We start from the raw sequence: 17,762 nt of genomic DNA, 5'->3' as shown, positions 1-17,762 counted from the left end.
TGCCATCTAGTTCTAGAATACCCAGGCACAGTATTTATACTCCAATAGAGTCATACAGTAATACAGCATGGAAACAGGTCCTTTGGCCCAACTCGTCCATGCTGACCATGCTGCCTACTAAGTTAGTCCCATATGCCAGCATTTAGCCCATATTTCTCTAAACCCCTCCTAGTCATCCACTTATATCCAAATATCTTTTAAATGTGTCAGGTAATCTGTCAAGCCTTCTAAGAGCAGTACTTTTCAATGGAATCATCTTTTACTCTTCTAAACCTTGGAGAACAAAGGCACATTTTGCTCAAGCCCTCTTCATTCAACAGCCTTGTCATTCCAGGAATCAAACGAGTGAAAGTTTGTTGCATCTCCTGTAAGTTATGTATATCTCTCGTAGTTAATAAGACTAAAACAAGAGACAACTTCACCAAAGCCCTACATAATTGTAGTATGCTGTTTTGACCACAACATTTGTCTTTGTAATGGTAGTAAATGAGTTCCAATATGAGAACCAACAGACATTTGCACATGAATCACACTGGCTGCCACATTTTGCTTTCCACTTGAGTTCCTCACTATCACAAATCTGATCCTAAGCCGATTTGATTCACTCCAGATAATATCAAGAAATGGCCAAGAGCACTGGATACATCAGAGACAATGGTGCCTGACAACATTTTTGCCATAGTACTTAAGATGTGCTACAGAACTATTTGGGCCTTTGGCCAATCTGTCCCAATATAGTTACAAACTGGATTTACCCAATAGTGTAGGAAATTGCCCAGGTATATCCTGGCTAGCTACCCAGTGCTATCCAGTGGCACTTACCAATAACCTGCTCACTAATGTCTAATTTGGAGCTCAACGGGATGATTTGGCTCCATGGACCAAAGAGCTAATTTCAGAGGTAAGGTGAGAGTGACAGTTTTTGACATCATCTGAATGAGTGTGGCATGAAGAAGAGTTGGTAAAACAGAAATCAATGAATATCCAGGAGAAAACAGCCTAATGCTTGGGGTCATACCTCTCACAAAGGAAGGTGGCTGTGATTGTTGGAGGGTAATCTTCTCTGCCCAGATCATCACCGCAGGAGTTCCTCGGGCAGTGTCCTAGGCACAACCATTTTCAGTTGCTTCATCAAAGACCGTCCTTTCAATAAATGATGAATGAGTTTTGTTTAATTTCATTCACAACTTCTCCGAAAATAACAAGACAAGATTTTTTATTAGTCACATGTACATCGAAACACACAGTGAAATGCATCTTTGCGTATAATGTTCTGGGGGCAGCCTGCAAGTGTCGCCACGCTTCCAGCGCCAACATAGCATGCCCACAACTTCCTAACCTGTATGTCTTTGGAATGTGGGAGGAAACTGGAGCACCCGGAGGAAATCCACACAGTCACGGGGAGAACAAACAAACTCCTTACAGACAGCGCCGGGAATTGAACCCGGGTCACTGGCGCTGTAATAGCATTAAGCTAACCACTACACTACAGTCCATGCCTTAATTTTGTAAGAGTTAAACAACATTGAGACATGGGATAACAAATGGTAAGTAATACTCAAGCCACACAAGTATCAGGAAATGACCATCTCTAATAAGATAGAGTTTAACCACCTACCCTTGACATCAATGGCATTACAACAGCTGAGTCTCCCACCATCAACCACCTGGAGATCACCATTGATCAGAACTCAGCTGAAGCAACCACAATGTATAACCTGGCTACAAAAGAAGGTCAGAAGCTGGACAGCCTGCAGTCAGTAACTCAGCTCATGACATCCCAAAGCCTTTCTACTATCTACAAGACAGAAAGCAATAACTGCCACTTACCTAAATGACTACAAAGAAGTTGAGTATCATCTACGACAAAGCAGCACCATTCACAGCCCAAAACATTCATTCTCTCCACTACTTTTGCACTGTGGCTGTAGTGTTTGCCACTGACAAAACGCAGTAGAGCTCCTTTGTCAAGGATCTGCTGGCAGCACCCCCAACCAATAATCTTAGCACCAAGCACAAGGACTGCAGGCAAATCGGAACTTCACCACACGCAGGTTCCCCTCCAGGTCACACACCATCCTCAATTGGATTTATATTACTGTTCCTTCATTGTCACCGGCTCCAAACCCTTGGACTCCCTTCCCCAAGACTATGGGAGTACCTTCACCAGAAGGACTGCAGCAATTTAAGAAGGCGGCTCACTATCATCTTAGGGCCGGACCATAAATGCTGGACTCGCCAGCAAAAAAACCATATGCCAAAAAATGAATATATTAAAAGCAACTCAAACTCCTCATTGAAGCTGAGGTTACCTTTGGGACCTATGGCTCACACCTCTGCCAATACTGGTTCAATAATAGGTTTTAATTAAGCATGGAACTACATCACAACTTTGGGCATTCTTCCACTTCCATTCAGTGCTTCCCAGGAAGGTAACCATAAATATAATTTGTATCCTGAGCCACGATGATTTCATGCATTTACAATTTAAAAAACACTAACCAGGCTAGCCACAAACTTCCACAAGCTTCTCTAACTAGGTAGGAAGGGATCAATGCGAAATATAGGAACTCCAGAGTGTATGGTCATTGGAGGTGAACGTGGCAACTGCTCTTCTTTCCCCTGCTTCAGTAAATCACCTGCTTTAATTTCTTGCACATTTAGTGGTCTAATTGGCAACAACTGAGTCTTCCTTGAGCTAAGAAAAGAGTTGAATGACGTCAATGCTCAACTCAAATCCGTAGTAACTTTCCATATCCTGGGTTACAATAACATAAAAGCAAAACACTGCCAACTCTTGAAATCTGAAATAACAACAGAAAATGCTGCAAGTACTTAGCAGATAGGCAGCACCTGTAGAGATGGAAATAGAGTTAATCTATCAAGTCAGAACTGGGAAGCACTGCTGAACTATAAGGCTGCTTGATATGTGTTTCTGTTTTACCCTTTGAATTTCTTCTCTCCTTCACAAGATCACAAGATCACAAGACAAGGGAGCAGAAGCAGGCCATTCGGCCCATCGAGTCTGCTCCAAGGAAAGGGAAATAGAAATGAGAAATGGGGAATGGGGCAAGAAGAAGAACAAAAAAAAACTATTCTAATCCCAATTACCGGCCTTATCCCCATATCCCTTGATATCCTGACTATTTAGATATCTATCTATCTCCTCCTTGAACGCCCACACTGATCTGGCTTCCACTGCTGTACGTGGCAAGGAGTTCCACAAATTCACCACCCTCTGGCTAAAGAAATTTTTCCTCATCTCTGTTTTGAAAACTATACCCTCTAATTCTAAGATTGTGCCCTCTGGTCCTGGACTCACCCACCAAGGAAAACAGCCTAGCCACATTTACTCTGTCCTTCCTATCAATATTTTAAATGTCGCTATGAGGTCCCCCTCTCATTCTTCTGTACTCCAGCGAGTACAGTCCAAGGGCCGACAAACGCTCCTCATAACTAAGCCCTTTCATTCCTGGAATCATCCTCGTAAATCTCCTCTGAACCCTCTCCAACGTCAACACATCCTTCCTAAGATGTGGGCCCAAAACGGCGCACAATATTCCAAATGAGGTCTCACTAGTGCCCCGTAGAGCTCATTAACACTTCCTTACTTTTTATACACTATACCTCTCGAAATGAATGCCAACATAGCATTCGCTTTCTTTACCACCGATCCGACCTGGTGGTTAACCTTTAAGGTATCCTGCACGAGTACCCCCAAGTCCCTTTGTACTTCCGTGCTTTGTGATTTCTCTCCTCCTAGATAATAATCTGCCCGCTTATTTCTGCTTCCAAAGTGTACAACTGCACATTTCCCTACATTGAATCTCATCTTGCCATTTCCTTGCCCATTCTCCTAAACTGTCTAGGTCCCTCTGCAACCTTCCTATCTCTTCAATACTCCCTACTCCTCCCCCTATCTTGGTGTCATCCGCAAACTTAGCCACGAAACCATTTATTCCATCATCCAAATCTGTTAATGTACAAGGTAAAAGGAGCGGTCCCAACACCGACCCCTGCGGCACACCACTAGTAACCGGTAACCAGCCAGAACGAGATCCTTTTATTTCCACTCTTTGCTTCCTGTCAACCAGCCAATGCTCCACCCATTCTGTTATCCTACCCGTAATTCCATGACCTCTCATCTTATTAATCAGTCTCTTGTGAGGCACCTTATCAAAGGCCTTTTGAAAGTCTAAATACACAACATCTACCGCCTCTCCCTTATCCACCTTGCCTGTGATTTCTTCAAAAAACTCCAATAGGTTGGTCAGGCAGGATCTTCCCTTCACAAAACCATGTTGGCTAGGACCTATCCTGCCCTGCGCCTCTAGGTATTCCGTAACCCCGTCTTTGAGGATAGATTCCAATAACTTTCCCACCACTGATGTCAGACTAATAGGTCTGTAATTACCTTTATGCTGCCTCCCTCCTTTCTTATACAACGGAACTACATTTGCGACCCTCCAGTCCTCCGGAACCACGCCTGAATCTATCGATTTCTGGAAAATAATTGCCAATGCCTCCGCTATCTCTAAAGCCACCTCCTTCAGAACCCGGGGATGCACCTCATCCGGTCCGGGAGACTTATCAGTCTTTAGTCCATTTAGTTTCCCTAGCACCTTCTCCCTAGTAATCTTAACTGAACTCAATTCCATTTCGTGAGACTCCTGACTAACCGGCACATTGCTGATGTCCTCCACGGTGAAGACCGATGCAAAATATTCATTCAATTCCTCTGCCATCTCTCTATCATCCATTATAATAGCTCCTGCACCATTATCAATTGGTCCTATATCAACCCGTGTCTCTCTTTTACACCTTATGTATTTAAAAAAACTCTTAGTATCCTTTCGAATGTTATCCGCCAACTTCCTTTCATAATTCCTCTTTTCTTTCCTAATGACCTTCTTTAGTTCTCTCTGCAGGTTTTTAAAAGCTTCCCAGTCCTCTGTTTTGCCACTAATTTTTGCTTCTTTGTACGCTGCCCCTTTTGCTTTTATTTTAGCCTTCACCTCTCTCGTTATCCACATTTGTGCCTTTTTTCCATTAAAAACCTTTTTCCTTGGAATATATCTATCCTGCAATTTCCTTATTTCCTGTAGAAATTCCTTCCATTTCTCCTCTGCCGTCCCTCCAGCCAGCTTACTCTTCCAATCAATTAGGGCCAACTCCTCTCTCATACCATTGTAATTTCCTTTGTTCCACTGAAATATCGATACACCAGTTACCAGTTTCTCCTTCTCAAACTTGAAACTGAACTCAATCATATTGTGATCACTGGTTCCCAGTGGTTCCTTTACCTTTAGTTCCCTAATCACCTCCGGTTCATTACACAGCACCCAATCCAAAACAGCCGATCCCCTGGTGGGCTCTTCAACAAGTTGCTCTAGAAAAACGTCCCTTAGACATTCCACAAACTCCCTCTCCTGAGTACTACCACCATTCTGGATTTCCCAGTCCACCTTCATGTTAAAGTCCCCCATAATTATCTTCACATTGTCACTCTGGCATGCTTTTTCTATCTCAAACTGCAACTTATCGTCCACTTCCTGACTGCTATTAGGGGGCCTATATATGACTGCTACCATTGTCCTTTTATCCTTGCTATTCCTTAGCTCCACCCACAAGGATTCCACCTCCTCTGACCCAATATCCTTCCTTTCTATTGATTTTATATCACTACTAACCATCATGGCCACACCTCCCCCTCTGCCTACCCGCCTATCCTTCCTATACATTGTGTACCCCTGGACATTCAGTTCCCAATCACATCCGTCATAAAGCCATGACTCGGTGATTGCCACAATGTCATATTTATTAACCTGTAGTTGTGCCACTAGGTCATCTATCTTATTCCTAATGCTACGTGCATTTAAATACAGTACGTTTAGTCCGGTATCTGCTATTAATTTTGTTGTACTTCTATTGTTCAGCAGATTATCCTGGCTTTCCACCTGTCTATCCTTCTTACCATCTTCACTACATACTATCTTAGACATGTTCCTATATACCTCATCCCCTATCCTAACATTCTGTATCCTAACATCCTGACTTGTTGTACTTCTATTATTCAGCAAATTATCCTGACTTCTCACTTGCCTGTCCTTCTTGCCATCCTCATTGGACTTGTTTCTATAAACTCCCCTCCTTTACCTTAGCATCTTGTAACCTAACATCCTGGTTTTCCATCCCCTGCCAGATCAGTTTAAACCCTCCCCTACAACTAAATCAAACATTCCCGCCAAGATATTGGAACATCTGGAGTTTAGGTGCAACCCATCCTTAGCGAATAGGTCATGCCTCCCCAAAAAAGGTCCCAATTATCCAAAAATCTGAAGCCCTGCCCCCTGCACCAGTCACTCAGCCACGCATTCATCTGCCAGAGCTTTCTATTCTTCCTATCATTGACACGTGGCACAGGTAGTAATCCTGAGATTACTACCCTTGAGGTCCTACTTCTCAACCTTCTCCCCAATTGCCTTGTATTCCTCCTTCAGGACCTCTTCTCTTTTCTACCTATGTCATTGGTACCTACATGTACCAAGACTTCTGGCTGCTCACCCTCTCCCCTCAGAATATTCTGGACCCGGTCCGTGATATCCCGTACCCTGGCACCAGGGAGGCAACACACCATCCGAGACTCATTGTCGGTATCACAGAATCTGCTATCCGTACCCCTTACTATAGAATTCCCAATAACCACTGCATTTCGCTTCCTCCGCTGGACCACAGTACCAGGCACGGTGCCAAGGTCCCGGTTGCTGAGGTCTTCCTCTATCAGGTCATCCTCTTCAACCGAATCTAAAATGAGATATCGGTTTTTGAGGGGGACCGCCACAGAGGTGCTGTCTACAAACTCTTTATAACTCCTATCTATTTCCTGCTCGCTCTCCCTAACCAACCGAAGGTCATCGAGCTGCTGCTCCAGACTCTCAATCCGTTCCTTGAGGAGCCGCATCTCGGTGCACTTTGCGCAGATGTAGTTATCGGGGAGTCTGGTAGTCTCCCAGGGTCCCCACATCTGACACTCCAAACATAAGACCAACCCCAGATGCATCTTGCTGAATACCACTGAGTTCAACAAATAAACTAATAACTTACCCCCCTCTCTATTAGTCTCGCCTCTTTCCCGCTCTCGCCGAAGCCCGTTGAGCCAAAGCCTAACCCACTCTGCTCCCTCTCACTCAGCTGCCCGCTCCGACGCTGCCCGCTAGATATGTTGGTCTGCTATTTAAATCGCCCGCGCGCTGCCCAGTGACGTCACGCGCCTGTGCAGTCACTCACCGCTATCCCGAATGCTAGAAAGAAAAAAAAATCGCTCCTCGTTAATTTCCGGCACTCTCCGCTCTCTGGTCGCTGGAAAGAAAAACTGAAGGTAACCCTTCGACTTTTAAATAGCCCGCGCGCTGCCGAGTGACGTCACACGCCTTTTCAGATGATACTGATCCACATTACAGTGTAATACAATGGGTGAAAATAGCCTTCTGGTACCCACGCCTACAGCCATTTGTTATACATTAGGTTAGGCAGTAAATATTGGTGGACAGTTCAAAAAAGTAAGTCACAGCGAGCTGATCTTGTATTCACCGAACAAGTGGATGTATAGGAATTCCGGTACATTGCACAATTAATGGGAGTGCTTTCCATGCTTGTGTTACAATAAAAGTATGATAATCCACTATTGGATTGTTCAAAAATCCCAATGGTTCGGTATCTGGTTCACTGGGTCCTGATTCCCGCGTTCCCTTTAAACTCACCGGCGCCCCAGTTTTCATGCTCCCTTTAAATTCACCCTGATTCCCGTGTTCCCTTTAAACTCACCGGCGCCCCAGTTTTCATGCTCCCTTTAAATTCACCAGGACCCTATTTCCTGTGGCCTTTGAAACACACTTGGTTCTGTTTCCAAAGCTTCCATTGAACTCACAAAGGCCTTATTTCCCATGCTCCCTTGAAACTTACTGGGAAATTTATTATACTACTGTGCTGTGTAACATCTAAAAAAAGTGTAATTAAAAATTTTGGAATATTGATTGGAAAAATATCTAGAAGTCCAGAAAATCTGCCAATCCAGCACCATCAAAGTCCTGAACATACTTGATTAACAAAGTTTGACTGTATTTTCCTAACCCATACCCTGAGTTCTTTACAAACTGTTCAAGCTAGCTAACCAGGCAGAAATTAAGGTAGAAGCTTTTAAGTCAGGACAGCTTAGTACCACACGGGCAATATAGTTACCTGTTAGGTCACTAGGGAAAATCCCCATGCACAACCGCCAATCATCAATCCAGATACAGGACCTTGAGGGCACGTACCACCAGACTTCAGGACAGCTTCTACCCCACTGTGATAAGACTATTGAACGGTTCCCTTATATGATGAGATGGTCTATGACCTCACGATCTACCTTGTTGTGACCTTGCACCTTATTGCACTGCACATTCTCTGTAGCTGTGACACTTTACTCTGTACTGTTATTGTTTTTACCTGTACTACCTCAATGCACGCTGTACTAACCCAATGTAACTGCATTATGTAATGAATTGACCTGTACGATCGGTATGCAAGACAAGTTTTTCACTGTACCTTGGTACAAGTGACAATAATAAACCAATACCATACCAATCCAAGAATACAAGCCCCAAAGTTCTGCACAAGTTTTCCCGATCTGATGTTTTAAAATGGGAAGGAAAGAAATGAAAAAGCAAAGATAACGGCACTTTTCACCTACCTCCTTCAGAGAGATCCAATAGGTTGCAGTCAGAGTAACAATGAGAAAACCTCAGCAAAATATCAGGTCCACCTTTTACTCTTCCAAAAAAAAACCTCATAGCTCCTCATTTTATGAACTTTGTTTTTAAGCTGCAAGTGGAAATGTCTGATATTGCTCAACTGTGGCCAGGATCATTTTGCATGGTAAGGATTTTGCAAATAAATTTTACACTCATCGTTTTTTTCTAAAATTAAGTTTAAGTGGTTGATTTTGTAAGTTACAGGAGGACTCTTGGGATACTGTTCGTTGGAATAATATCCGTTATTTTGTCGGTACCCCATATCCAATATAGAACTAGATGGAGGCATTGTACAAAGGTTTAATTGGAACAAAATATCAAAATATATACTTCAGCAGATTGGGAGCAGAGTAGTGTGATAATTAATGGTGAGCCAAGGGCTAGATAGCCATAAATTGTAAGTGTAGAATAACTAATAATAACTTACGGTTCTAAGTTTTACTCATACATCCTGCAAACAGATGAGATTTCTATTGGAACTTTCACATTAATCATTACTTTTCCTATGAGTACAGAAAGGATCTGCTCTGGCAGGCAGAAGTACTAGGAACAATATCTTGTCAGAAAACTAAAGGTTTATAATTGTTATCTTCTGAACTGTTGGGGACAACAAACTAAATTAGTTGGATGGAAATCTGCTAAAGATGTATTTAATCAACACTGTCCTTCTTGATTTGATCTATGTGTGACGATCAACCACTGTGATACAAAAATGTCACAATAAATCACAGCAAGCTCCAACAACCCTGATCCTGCCCTGAATTTCAGTGGTAACTCGCTACTGTTGTCCCTCAGAAATGCTTCTAAACCTACACGAGTTTCTGAGATGAAATGACAGTGATCTATAATACTCTCCAACAAAAGGTTACAATTGAAGTCTCTTACAGTAATCTGTATTCCAATCATTTGTCAATTCAGTTTAGGTAACAACTGAACAACTATGATGTAAAAACAAAAATATGAAAAAGCAAAACATAAGTTACTTCTGTTTCTTTAGACTTTTTCACCAAAAGGCTGCCAGATTCCAGATCAGGTGGATGGCTGGACTATACATGGACTCTGGTAATTAGGAAGAACTATTAACTATTTATTATCTATTTTTGTCGGGTTGAAGTGTTATCATATCCCTGAAGCCCGTAGGTTTCAGCTGTCAAAGCCATATTGCAAAACATACGTAAGATATTTTCAGACAAGTCATTAAAAAATACCATTTGTGTTTATATCATATAGCAATGAAAAATTTGATTCATACTTGATAGTTTGGATGCCACAAGCATTGTTCCTATGGTACAGTATTTTGTTATATTTTGGGGATACAGTACAATCTGAATCACCTTATCTAACAAAATTATGGAAAGGCACATGGTTACAGTTCAAGCTCGATGAATTGACACCTTCAATTAGCTTCATCTTAATGGGGACACTGGAAAGTGGAGCAAAAAACGAACTGCTGGAGGATCTCAGCATGGGTCTCAACCCTAAACATTGTCAATTCCTCTACCCCCACAGATGCTGCTCAACCCGCTGAGTTCTTCCAGCAGCTTGTTTTTAGGTTCAACTTAATATCCTGTGCTGTAAATGTAAGGATAACCAGCCAGTTTCAAATCCTCCATCTGCCTCATGAATATAGGAAAATCGCAGACAGTGAAAGACACACTGGTCCTTCTAGCTTGTTCCAGAAATGATGCCCTTTGGAACATGATACAATCTCAACCCAATCTGGGAGCAGCCCAAGAGATGGTAAACCTGTTAAAAATCCAAGGTCAAATTAGGGAAATAAATCCAGAAAATTCCTTCTTACTCGTACTAAACAATGGATGCATGATCAGGAAATCTTTCTCAAAGGGACCAGCAAATGAGCATTCACTACATATACTGACATTCCATTCCACTGATTCACTGTTGTCTGAGAAAATAAAGAGCACCTGAATCCAATTGGGCCAGCTATATACTAAAATTCTCACAATGCTTGCCTTACCAGTGACACACACACCCCATGTGTAAATAAGAATATATTTAAGAGGGGAAGACAGCTTGATCTTCTTCTTCTTCTCCTACCTCTCTTCCACACTTCTTATCCTTTCCCTTATGAGAGAGCAGGTAACACGCACTGACAAATGATACCTCCCACAGTCAGTGCAAAACACAGGGTATAGAATGTCTTGTGGACCTCAATAAAAGTCTTGATCTAGTTGGGAAGGTTTCCTTATATTACGATGGCAACTTATGCTTATTCTGTTATCTTTGTAGTCACATTGGACCATCCTGTACTTGCAGTGTTTTAAAAGGTCCATGTTTGGTGACCTATATTGGCCCATTAAAAAAGAACCAGTTCCCATTCTCATTTTCTGCTGTCTGAACTGAAATATGAGAGATAGGTTATTGGTAATTGGTTTATTACTGCTACATGTAACAAGATACAGTGAAAAGCCATCCAGACAGATCATTCCATACATAAGTACATCAAGGTAGTACAAAAGGGAAAAACAAACAGAATGCAGAATAGAGTGTTACAGTTATAGAGAAAATGCAGTACAGATAGACAAATACAGTGCACGGGCCATGATGAGGTAGATAGATCAAGAGTTCATCTTCATCGTATAAGAGATCCGTTCAAAAGTCTTACAATAGCAGGATAGAAGCTGTTAGCCTGTCAATCTTGAACCTGGTGGTATGAGTTCTCAAGCTTTTGTATCTTCTGCCCAATGGGAGGGGGGAGAAGAGAGAATGACCAGGGTGGGAGGGGTCCTTGATTATGTTGGCTACTTTCCTGAGGCAGCAGGAAGTGTAGACAGAGCCAGTGGAGCGGAGGCCGGTTTTCGTGATGGACTGGGCTGTGTTCACAACTCTGAAATTTCTTGATGTCTTGGGAAGAGCAGTTGCCATGCCAAGCTGTATTGCATCCGGATAGGATGCTTTCTATAGTATTTTTTTAATTGAAAAAAGCAAAAGTAGAAAATATTTTGTTCAAAAAATTGCTGAACTTTTTTTAAACAGCATGTGATAAGTTATTATATGTTTATTTGGATGGAATAGGTTAGTTAACAATTAGTTGACTTTGATTTTTCTTGGAATGGTCAAGGAAGTGAACTGGACACACAATTTGATTGGATGTATTAGACAGATTAAATGGACTTTACAAAATTGAATGGTATAATTAGATTGTTAGACTGGATTTGATAGATGGTCAGAACTAAATAATGTTATTTGTATTTCTTTTCAGGCCAAGTGAGTCCATATACTGCAATAAAACATGGCGTTTAACTCACAAGGACATTGACGTAAGGAAAAAAGCTAAATAAAACACTGTTACTATTTTATTATAATGCTGAATAATATGACAAGCAGCTAAAACAATATTAATTAGACAAATTAAATAACAATATTTGGTAATATTTAGTTAACCAGAAACAGGAAATAAAATCAAAAGGGATGCATGTCCCCACGATATCCTTAGATTTGCACAGAGAGAAATAGACAGCCTATACTAACTTCTGAATTCATTGAATTGGAATAGAAAGTACTTACAGCTTCATAAATTTTGAGGTCTCAATATGGCAGATGTTTGAAAGAGTGAACCGTATTTTTAATCACATGAAAATCATTTTTAGTGGTCAAAAGATTTAGCAATGAATATATTACATATCATTCTTTCCGATCGTTACTGTGATCTTAGTGATTCACCAGCAGTAATTGGACTGCTAATTATAATTAGCACGTCACAACAGGAGTTGCTAACATGAGTTTGCCAGCTACAGCTGATTAAGACTTGTCTACACATTACAAAGGGAAGCATTATGTCTGGAACCAGATCTTTGGTGCTTCATCTGGTTGTTCTTGGCGTGAGTGGTACACAGATTTTCAGGTGCAATACTGGCGGCCTTGGTAGTCAAAGTGGAAAACAGATCCTCTACCCACAAGGGACCAGGAACAACAGTAGAAGAAGGTAGCCACTGAGGTCAATGTGAGGACTCAAGGCCAAGGACATGAATGCTGGGGAAGAAAAAAATTCAATGACCTCACACGCATAATCAAGGTCAGTAAATAGACTTTCAAATCCCATCTCAATGCACACATACCTGCCAACAACCTCAATTAATTATTGTTTGGACCTGTTATTCAAATGCCTCAGCACATTCTCTCATTCTTGCTATTACTTCAAGTTTCACAAAACTAAGCCTGTAGGTTGCATATATTCAACTACAGCAAGTTCATCACCCAAATATACTGCACAGCTGCAACACCTCACCTCCACTACCCTAAAGGAGAGTATGTTGGCCATCTTTACAGTCCAATCTCTTCATCTACAGACTCAAATATAAAACAACCCCGAACCACAGACTCTTGTTCGTACATTGATAAGTCTATGGTCAATGACTGAGCTAAGACCATTGAAGATGAAGATATGCTTGAAACTCACTTGCCTTTTTCCATTCGTCTTCTCTCTCATTCCACTATCTTCTGCTAACAAGAGGTAGATGTTGAAAGAATCATTTCCACTCTACCATACCTACCCTTGTGTTTCTCTCCTTTTAGATTGCCAAGTATAAAGTGACTAGGCACAGCAGCAAGGGTGAAGAGGAAGGCATCCTGTTCCTCAATCAGTCACTCACAGCCATTCTGCCTTTTGCAGCCACCACCTCAGCTACTGACATTTACCAAGATATATACACATGGTGAGGCACTGGGTGCAAGTGACCTCTGGCCAGATCAGAGAGAGTAGGTGACCTAGATGCCAACTTGCTAGAGGGCAAGTTTGCAAAAGCTCTGCAGCAGAGAATTCATCCCACAGAATAAACTGAATGGTATGCATAACGAAATGCTTTTCATTCTTCACTTCATCCTTTCACCACCTTGGCTTTCAGACATCATTTATACCTGAGCAAATCTCTTTTACTGCTCCCTGTTTCACTCTTGCTACCAGAATAATTTTCTAAGAATGTCATGGCATTGCAGATGAAATTTATGTCAAATTTAATAATTGGAGAGAAGTTTCCAGGATGCATTGGTTCTTCCTGGACCAGAGCATTAAACAGCTCATTCTTATAGAATTTTTACTTGAAACATTAGGGCATATAACTTGCTGAAGGAGCAACTCTATAACTGAAGAGGAAGGGCAAGAGGGCAAGTGAGACATAAGATCACAAGAAAATAGCAGCAGGAAAAGGCCACTAGGTTCCTTAAGACTGCCCCGCCATTCAATGGCAATAGATGGCAGGGCCCTAGGGAGTGTTATTGAACAGTGAGACCTTAGGGTACAAGTACATAGTTACCTGAAGGTGGTGACACAGGTTAACAGGGCCTGTTTCTGTGCTGTACAACTCTATGAATCATCAAAAGGCCTGTGTCCATGTCAAGGAACAATAGGGAATCCAGATCCAACACTGCACACTGCCCATTATTTCTAGCATTTTCTGTTTTTCTTTCAGATTTTCAATATCTGCAAATTTTTGCTCTTAGGGCTAATGGGGATCTGATCTGGTTGATAAATGAATGCTTCATGTAGTATGGAAATGGTAGCCATTCTCATTTCTATATTTGCAGTCTCAGCCATAATACAGAAACCACCCAATGTCTGAGCTGTGGAAGCTGAGACATCTGTCATGCAAACTCAAGACTGAATAATGTTCATTTTTTTTTAAAAAAAGGGATTATATAGGATTAGCGTAAGTGGGTGCTTGATGATCAGTGTAGACTTGGTGGGCCAAAGGGCCTGTTTCTGTGCTGTATCTCTCAATGACTAAGCACCAAGGGTATCATAGCATCTGTCCTCCAAGAGATTACAAGAGTTGTTGAGTCACTCCCCTGGGACAGTCAGTGACTCTGTGCAGCACCAATTTGCTGTCTTCCCTCAGACTACCACGAAAAACAAGGCAATGGGAGCAGCTTCCTCAGAATGAACAAACCAAAGAAGCATCACTATTTTCATTGGGTGAGCTTTGATATCAGGAACGAGCTAGTCTGACACCTCAGCAACTTCCCCTGTGGGATGTGAATGTCTCATTGCCCTCCAGCTTGCTCTGATGTTGAACCAGCATGCTGTGGTCATCAGCACACATGACCCAACCCTGAAAGCTAAGGATTCCTCTTCCAACCTTGAAAAACCTTGGCTCCCAGCCCAGAGGGAGACAGACTCAACTTCCTGAGTGACTTCAGTGGCAGTCCTCTGGAAAGACATAATTAGCTAGGAGAGTGTAAGGTAAGCTCATTCCAACTAAGTCCTCCTCCTAACAAAATGTTCGGAGCATGTTCTTGTCAAAACCAAAGCCCTATTCATCAGAGAGATGGTTGTAGGACCTAGGGCATTGCCCCAGATGTAGACACTGCACTGTTAGATTATGTTATGCTTTGAGCAAAAAAACTGCAAGGATGTTTGCATTACATGTGTCATGACTGGTAATGCTGTTGCATTGACCATAACCTAGTCTGCATTGTTACCTCCATCAGCCTGGCCCCAAAGCAACAATGTTGATGTAATGGAGAAAGAGTTGGGTAGTGGTACTTTTGAAGATTTGGAACAGCAACTGTTCCACGTAGCCAATGGAAAGACATGTGCAACTAGGGCCCATTGCTACATCTTTGATTTGCAGGAAGTGAGAGGAGTCAAAAGAGAAGTTTTTCAGGGTGAGAACAAGTTCAGCCAGGTGCTTGAGAGTATTGGTGGAGGGGAACTGATTGGATCTTTGTTGCAGAAAGAAGCGGCGAGCTTAAAGAGCTGCCTGATGGGGGGTGGAGTTTGATGAGAATGAACAAGAGATTCAGGAGTGAATTAACCTCAAGCACAAGGTTTTGTTTTGATTGAAAACACCACCACAACTCAAGAAAAAAGCGACAACTATATAAACACCCAAGACATGGGTCCTACAGAAAACCAGTGATTTAAAAACAGATTCCGGATAGGAAGAGCACAAGAGATGCAGCAATTCACTTATATCCATGATGTGCACCGTTATGACCATCTATGGCCAAGACACTAAAGGTCTACCCCGGTGAGATCCAAGAATAGAGGTAAACATCAAGGAGAGAGAGAGTCAGCATGCACTGGAAGGAACATTTAAAAGAATCTTCAACGTCGACTCTTGTCCTTGACATGAGTATCCCTGACTCCATCCCATAGCAAACTATCCAGTCCAGCTTTGCTACCAACCTAGACCAACAAAAAGTTGAAGAGGCCATGTGCTGACTGAAAAGCAATAAGGCTGAGCAGATGGTTTTCTGTTCCAAGACCTGGTGGAGAGGAACTTTACTCACGAATTCGCACTCATGTGCCACATCAAGGAAGAGGACACATGAGGCAACTTCAAAGATGCTTTAATTGAAACCACCAAGAAAGGAGACAAATATGATTCTGTTAACTACAGAGGGCTCTCCCTGCTGTGGGCCACAATCTTTGCCAAGGTGCACCTCTCAATGGCCGAAGAGCTGCTCCCCAAATCGCAGTGTGCATTCCATCCATTGACAGGCACAATGGACATAATCTTCACTGCACATCAGTTTGAAGAAAACTGCAGGGAACAGTATCAACATGGCCTCTTTAGAGCTCACAATATCCTTTGCCTACTTCTATCAAATTTGACTGCCTGTAGAAATTCAGCTGCTTCTTACACCTGCTACACGATGGCATGCAAGGCATGATCTAAGCTAACACGTTCACAATAAATCAAATTTCAGTACAGATTTTTATCAAGGCTGCATTACTCTTCCAACACTTTTCTCAATCATTTCTGCCACAATTCTGTAAATCACCTCCAAATGCTTCCTGCTAGAGTAGGACTAATGTGAAACTGTTAAACCTATGTCACTTCCATTCAAGAACCAAGGTCTCTCCGACTTCAGTCATTGAGTTGCAATACACTGACAATGCTCAGATACGTGCATGTTCAGAGGTCGAGCAACAAGTCATTATAGACTCTATCACTGAAGCATATCAGGGAAAGTTCCTCTACCAACCTGCCCCTGCTGCATCCCCTCCTCACCTCTTAGAATAAAGGTCTATATGAGATCCTAGAAAATCAAGACCAGTTCCTATATCTCAGGAGCTACCTCTCAATGAAGGCAGACATCAATGATAAAACTCTCCATCACCTTCAGTGTGCCAGCACAGATTTTGGATATCTGAGGAAAAGAGTATGTGAAGATCAAGACCTCAAACCTGGCACAAAACTCATGGTCTACCAGGCAGCAATGATCTCTGTCCTTCTGTACACTTCTGAGACAAGGACTACCTACCATAGGCACCTCAAAGCATTGCGTAAGACAAGGATTGATATCATGATCCACCCACACTGCAGACTTGTAGTGTGAGTAAGCATCACAGGGGTTGATGCCCATCGTAGTACGGCAGGCACCGAGAATTGACTGCAACTATGTGCATCCACATTACACTGCAACTTCAAAGTAAATCGATACCAAACAATGCAGCTGCAGAGATAAATAGTTAAAAATATCCATTACATAAAAATTATCAACATAAGTACATAATAACCATGAACAAGGTTCTGAAAGTATAATCTACCACATGCTAGAATTTCTGGTAAGAATGAAAGCTGTGAAATAACTAAACTATCTGGCATGTTAATAATGTATTAGATTTAACATACATCAATAGTTTCAGGAAAGCAATCAGTCTTAGCGTTACTTTATTCACACCATAATCTTGATTTTCCAGTTGACTTCTTTCAATAAATGGGAATAAACAGAGCCAAACCAACTGGGTCAGAGATCTGTCAGACCCGATCTCCATCTATTATCGCATTCATTTTGCACTACCATGATGTGAGAGTTGCCCACTTATGTGTTCTTTTATTTAAATGAAACCATAGTGATCCACTACCCAATGTTCTTTCTGGGATATCAGAAGTTCATGCATCTGCCCTTTTAAAATGGAGGTTCAGGAGTCCTTAAGATATGATAGAAGTGATTGAAAAGTTTCAGAGCTGTTCCCACTCTCCTGTTGTAACTTAGCAGGAA

At 41.9% G+C, this 17,762-nt stretch overlaps 1 protein-coding gene across 1 annotated transcript in view; it reads left to right on the top strand.

The window, feature by feature from the left end:
- The first annotated feature begins 357 nt into the window (after window positions 1-357).
- Window positions 358-17,762, top strand: part of rnaset2l (ribonuclease T2, like) — a 55,929-nt gene continuing 38,524 nt past the window's right edge. Inside the window, exons 1-4 of the mRNA XM_052044064.1 lie at window positions 358-367; window positions 8,863-8,916; window positions 9,790-9,854; window positions 12,016-12,073. Of these exons, the coding sequence (XP_051900024.1) occupies window positions 8,875-8,916; window positions 9,790-9,854; window positions 12,016-12,073 (165 nt within the window). The 5' untranslated portion in view covers window positions 358-367; window positions 8,863-8,874. The remainder of the gene's footprint in view (window positions 368-8,862; window positions 8,917-9,789; window positions 9,855-12,015; window positions 12,074-17,762) is intronic.

Source organism: Pristis pectinata, chromosome 35, assembly GCF_009764475.1.
Source record: "Pristis pectinata isolate sPriPec2 chromosome 35, sPriPec2.1.pri, whole genome shotgun sequence".
Lineage (NCBI taxonomy): Eukaryota > Metazoa > Chordata > Chondrichthyes > Rhinopristiformes > Pristidae > Pristis > Pristis pectinata.
The sequence above is the reverse complement of the archived record's forward strand: the minus strand, read 5'-3'. Positions and strand labels throughout refer to the sequence as shown.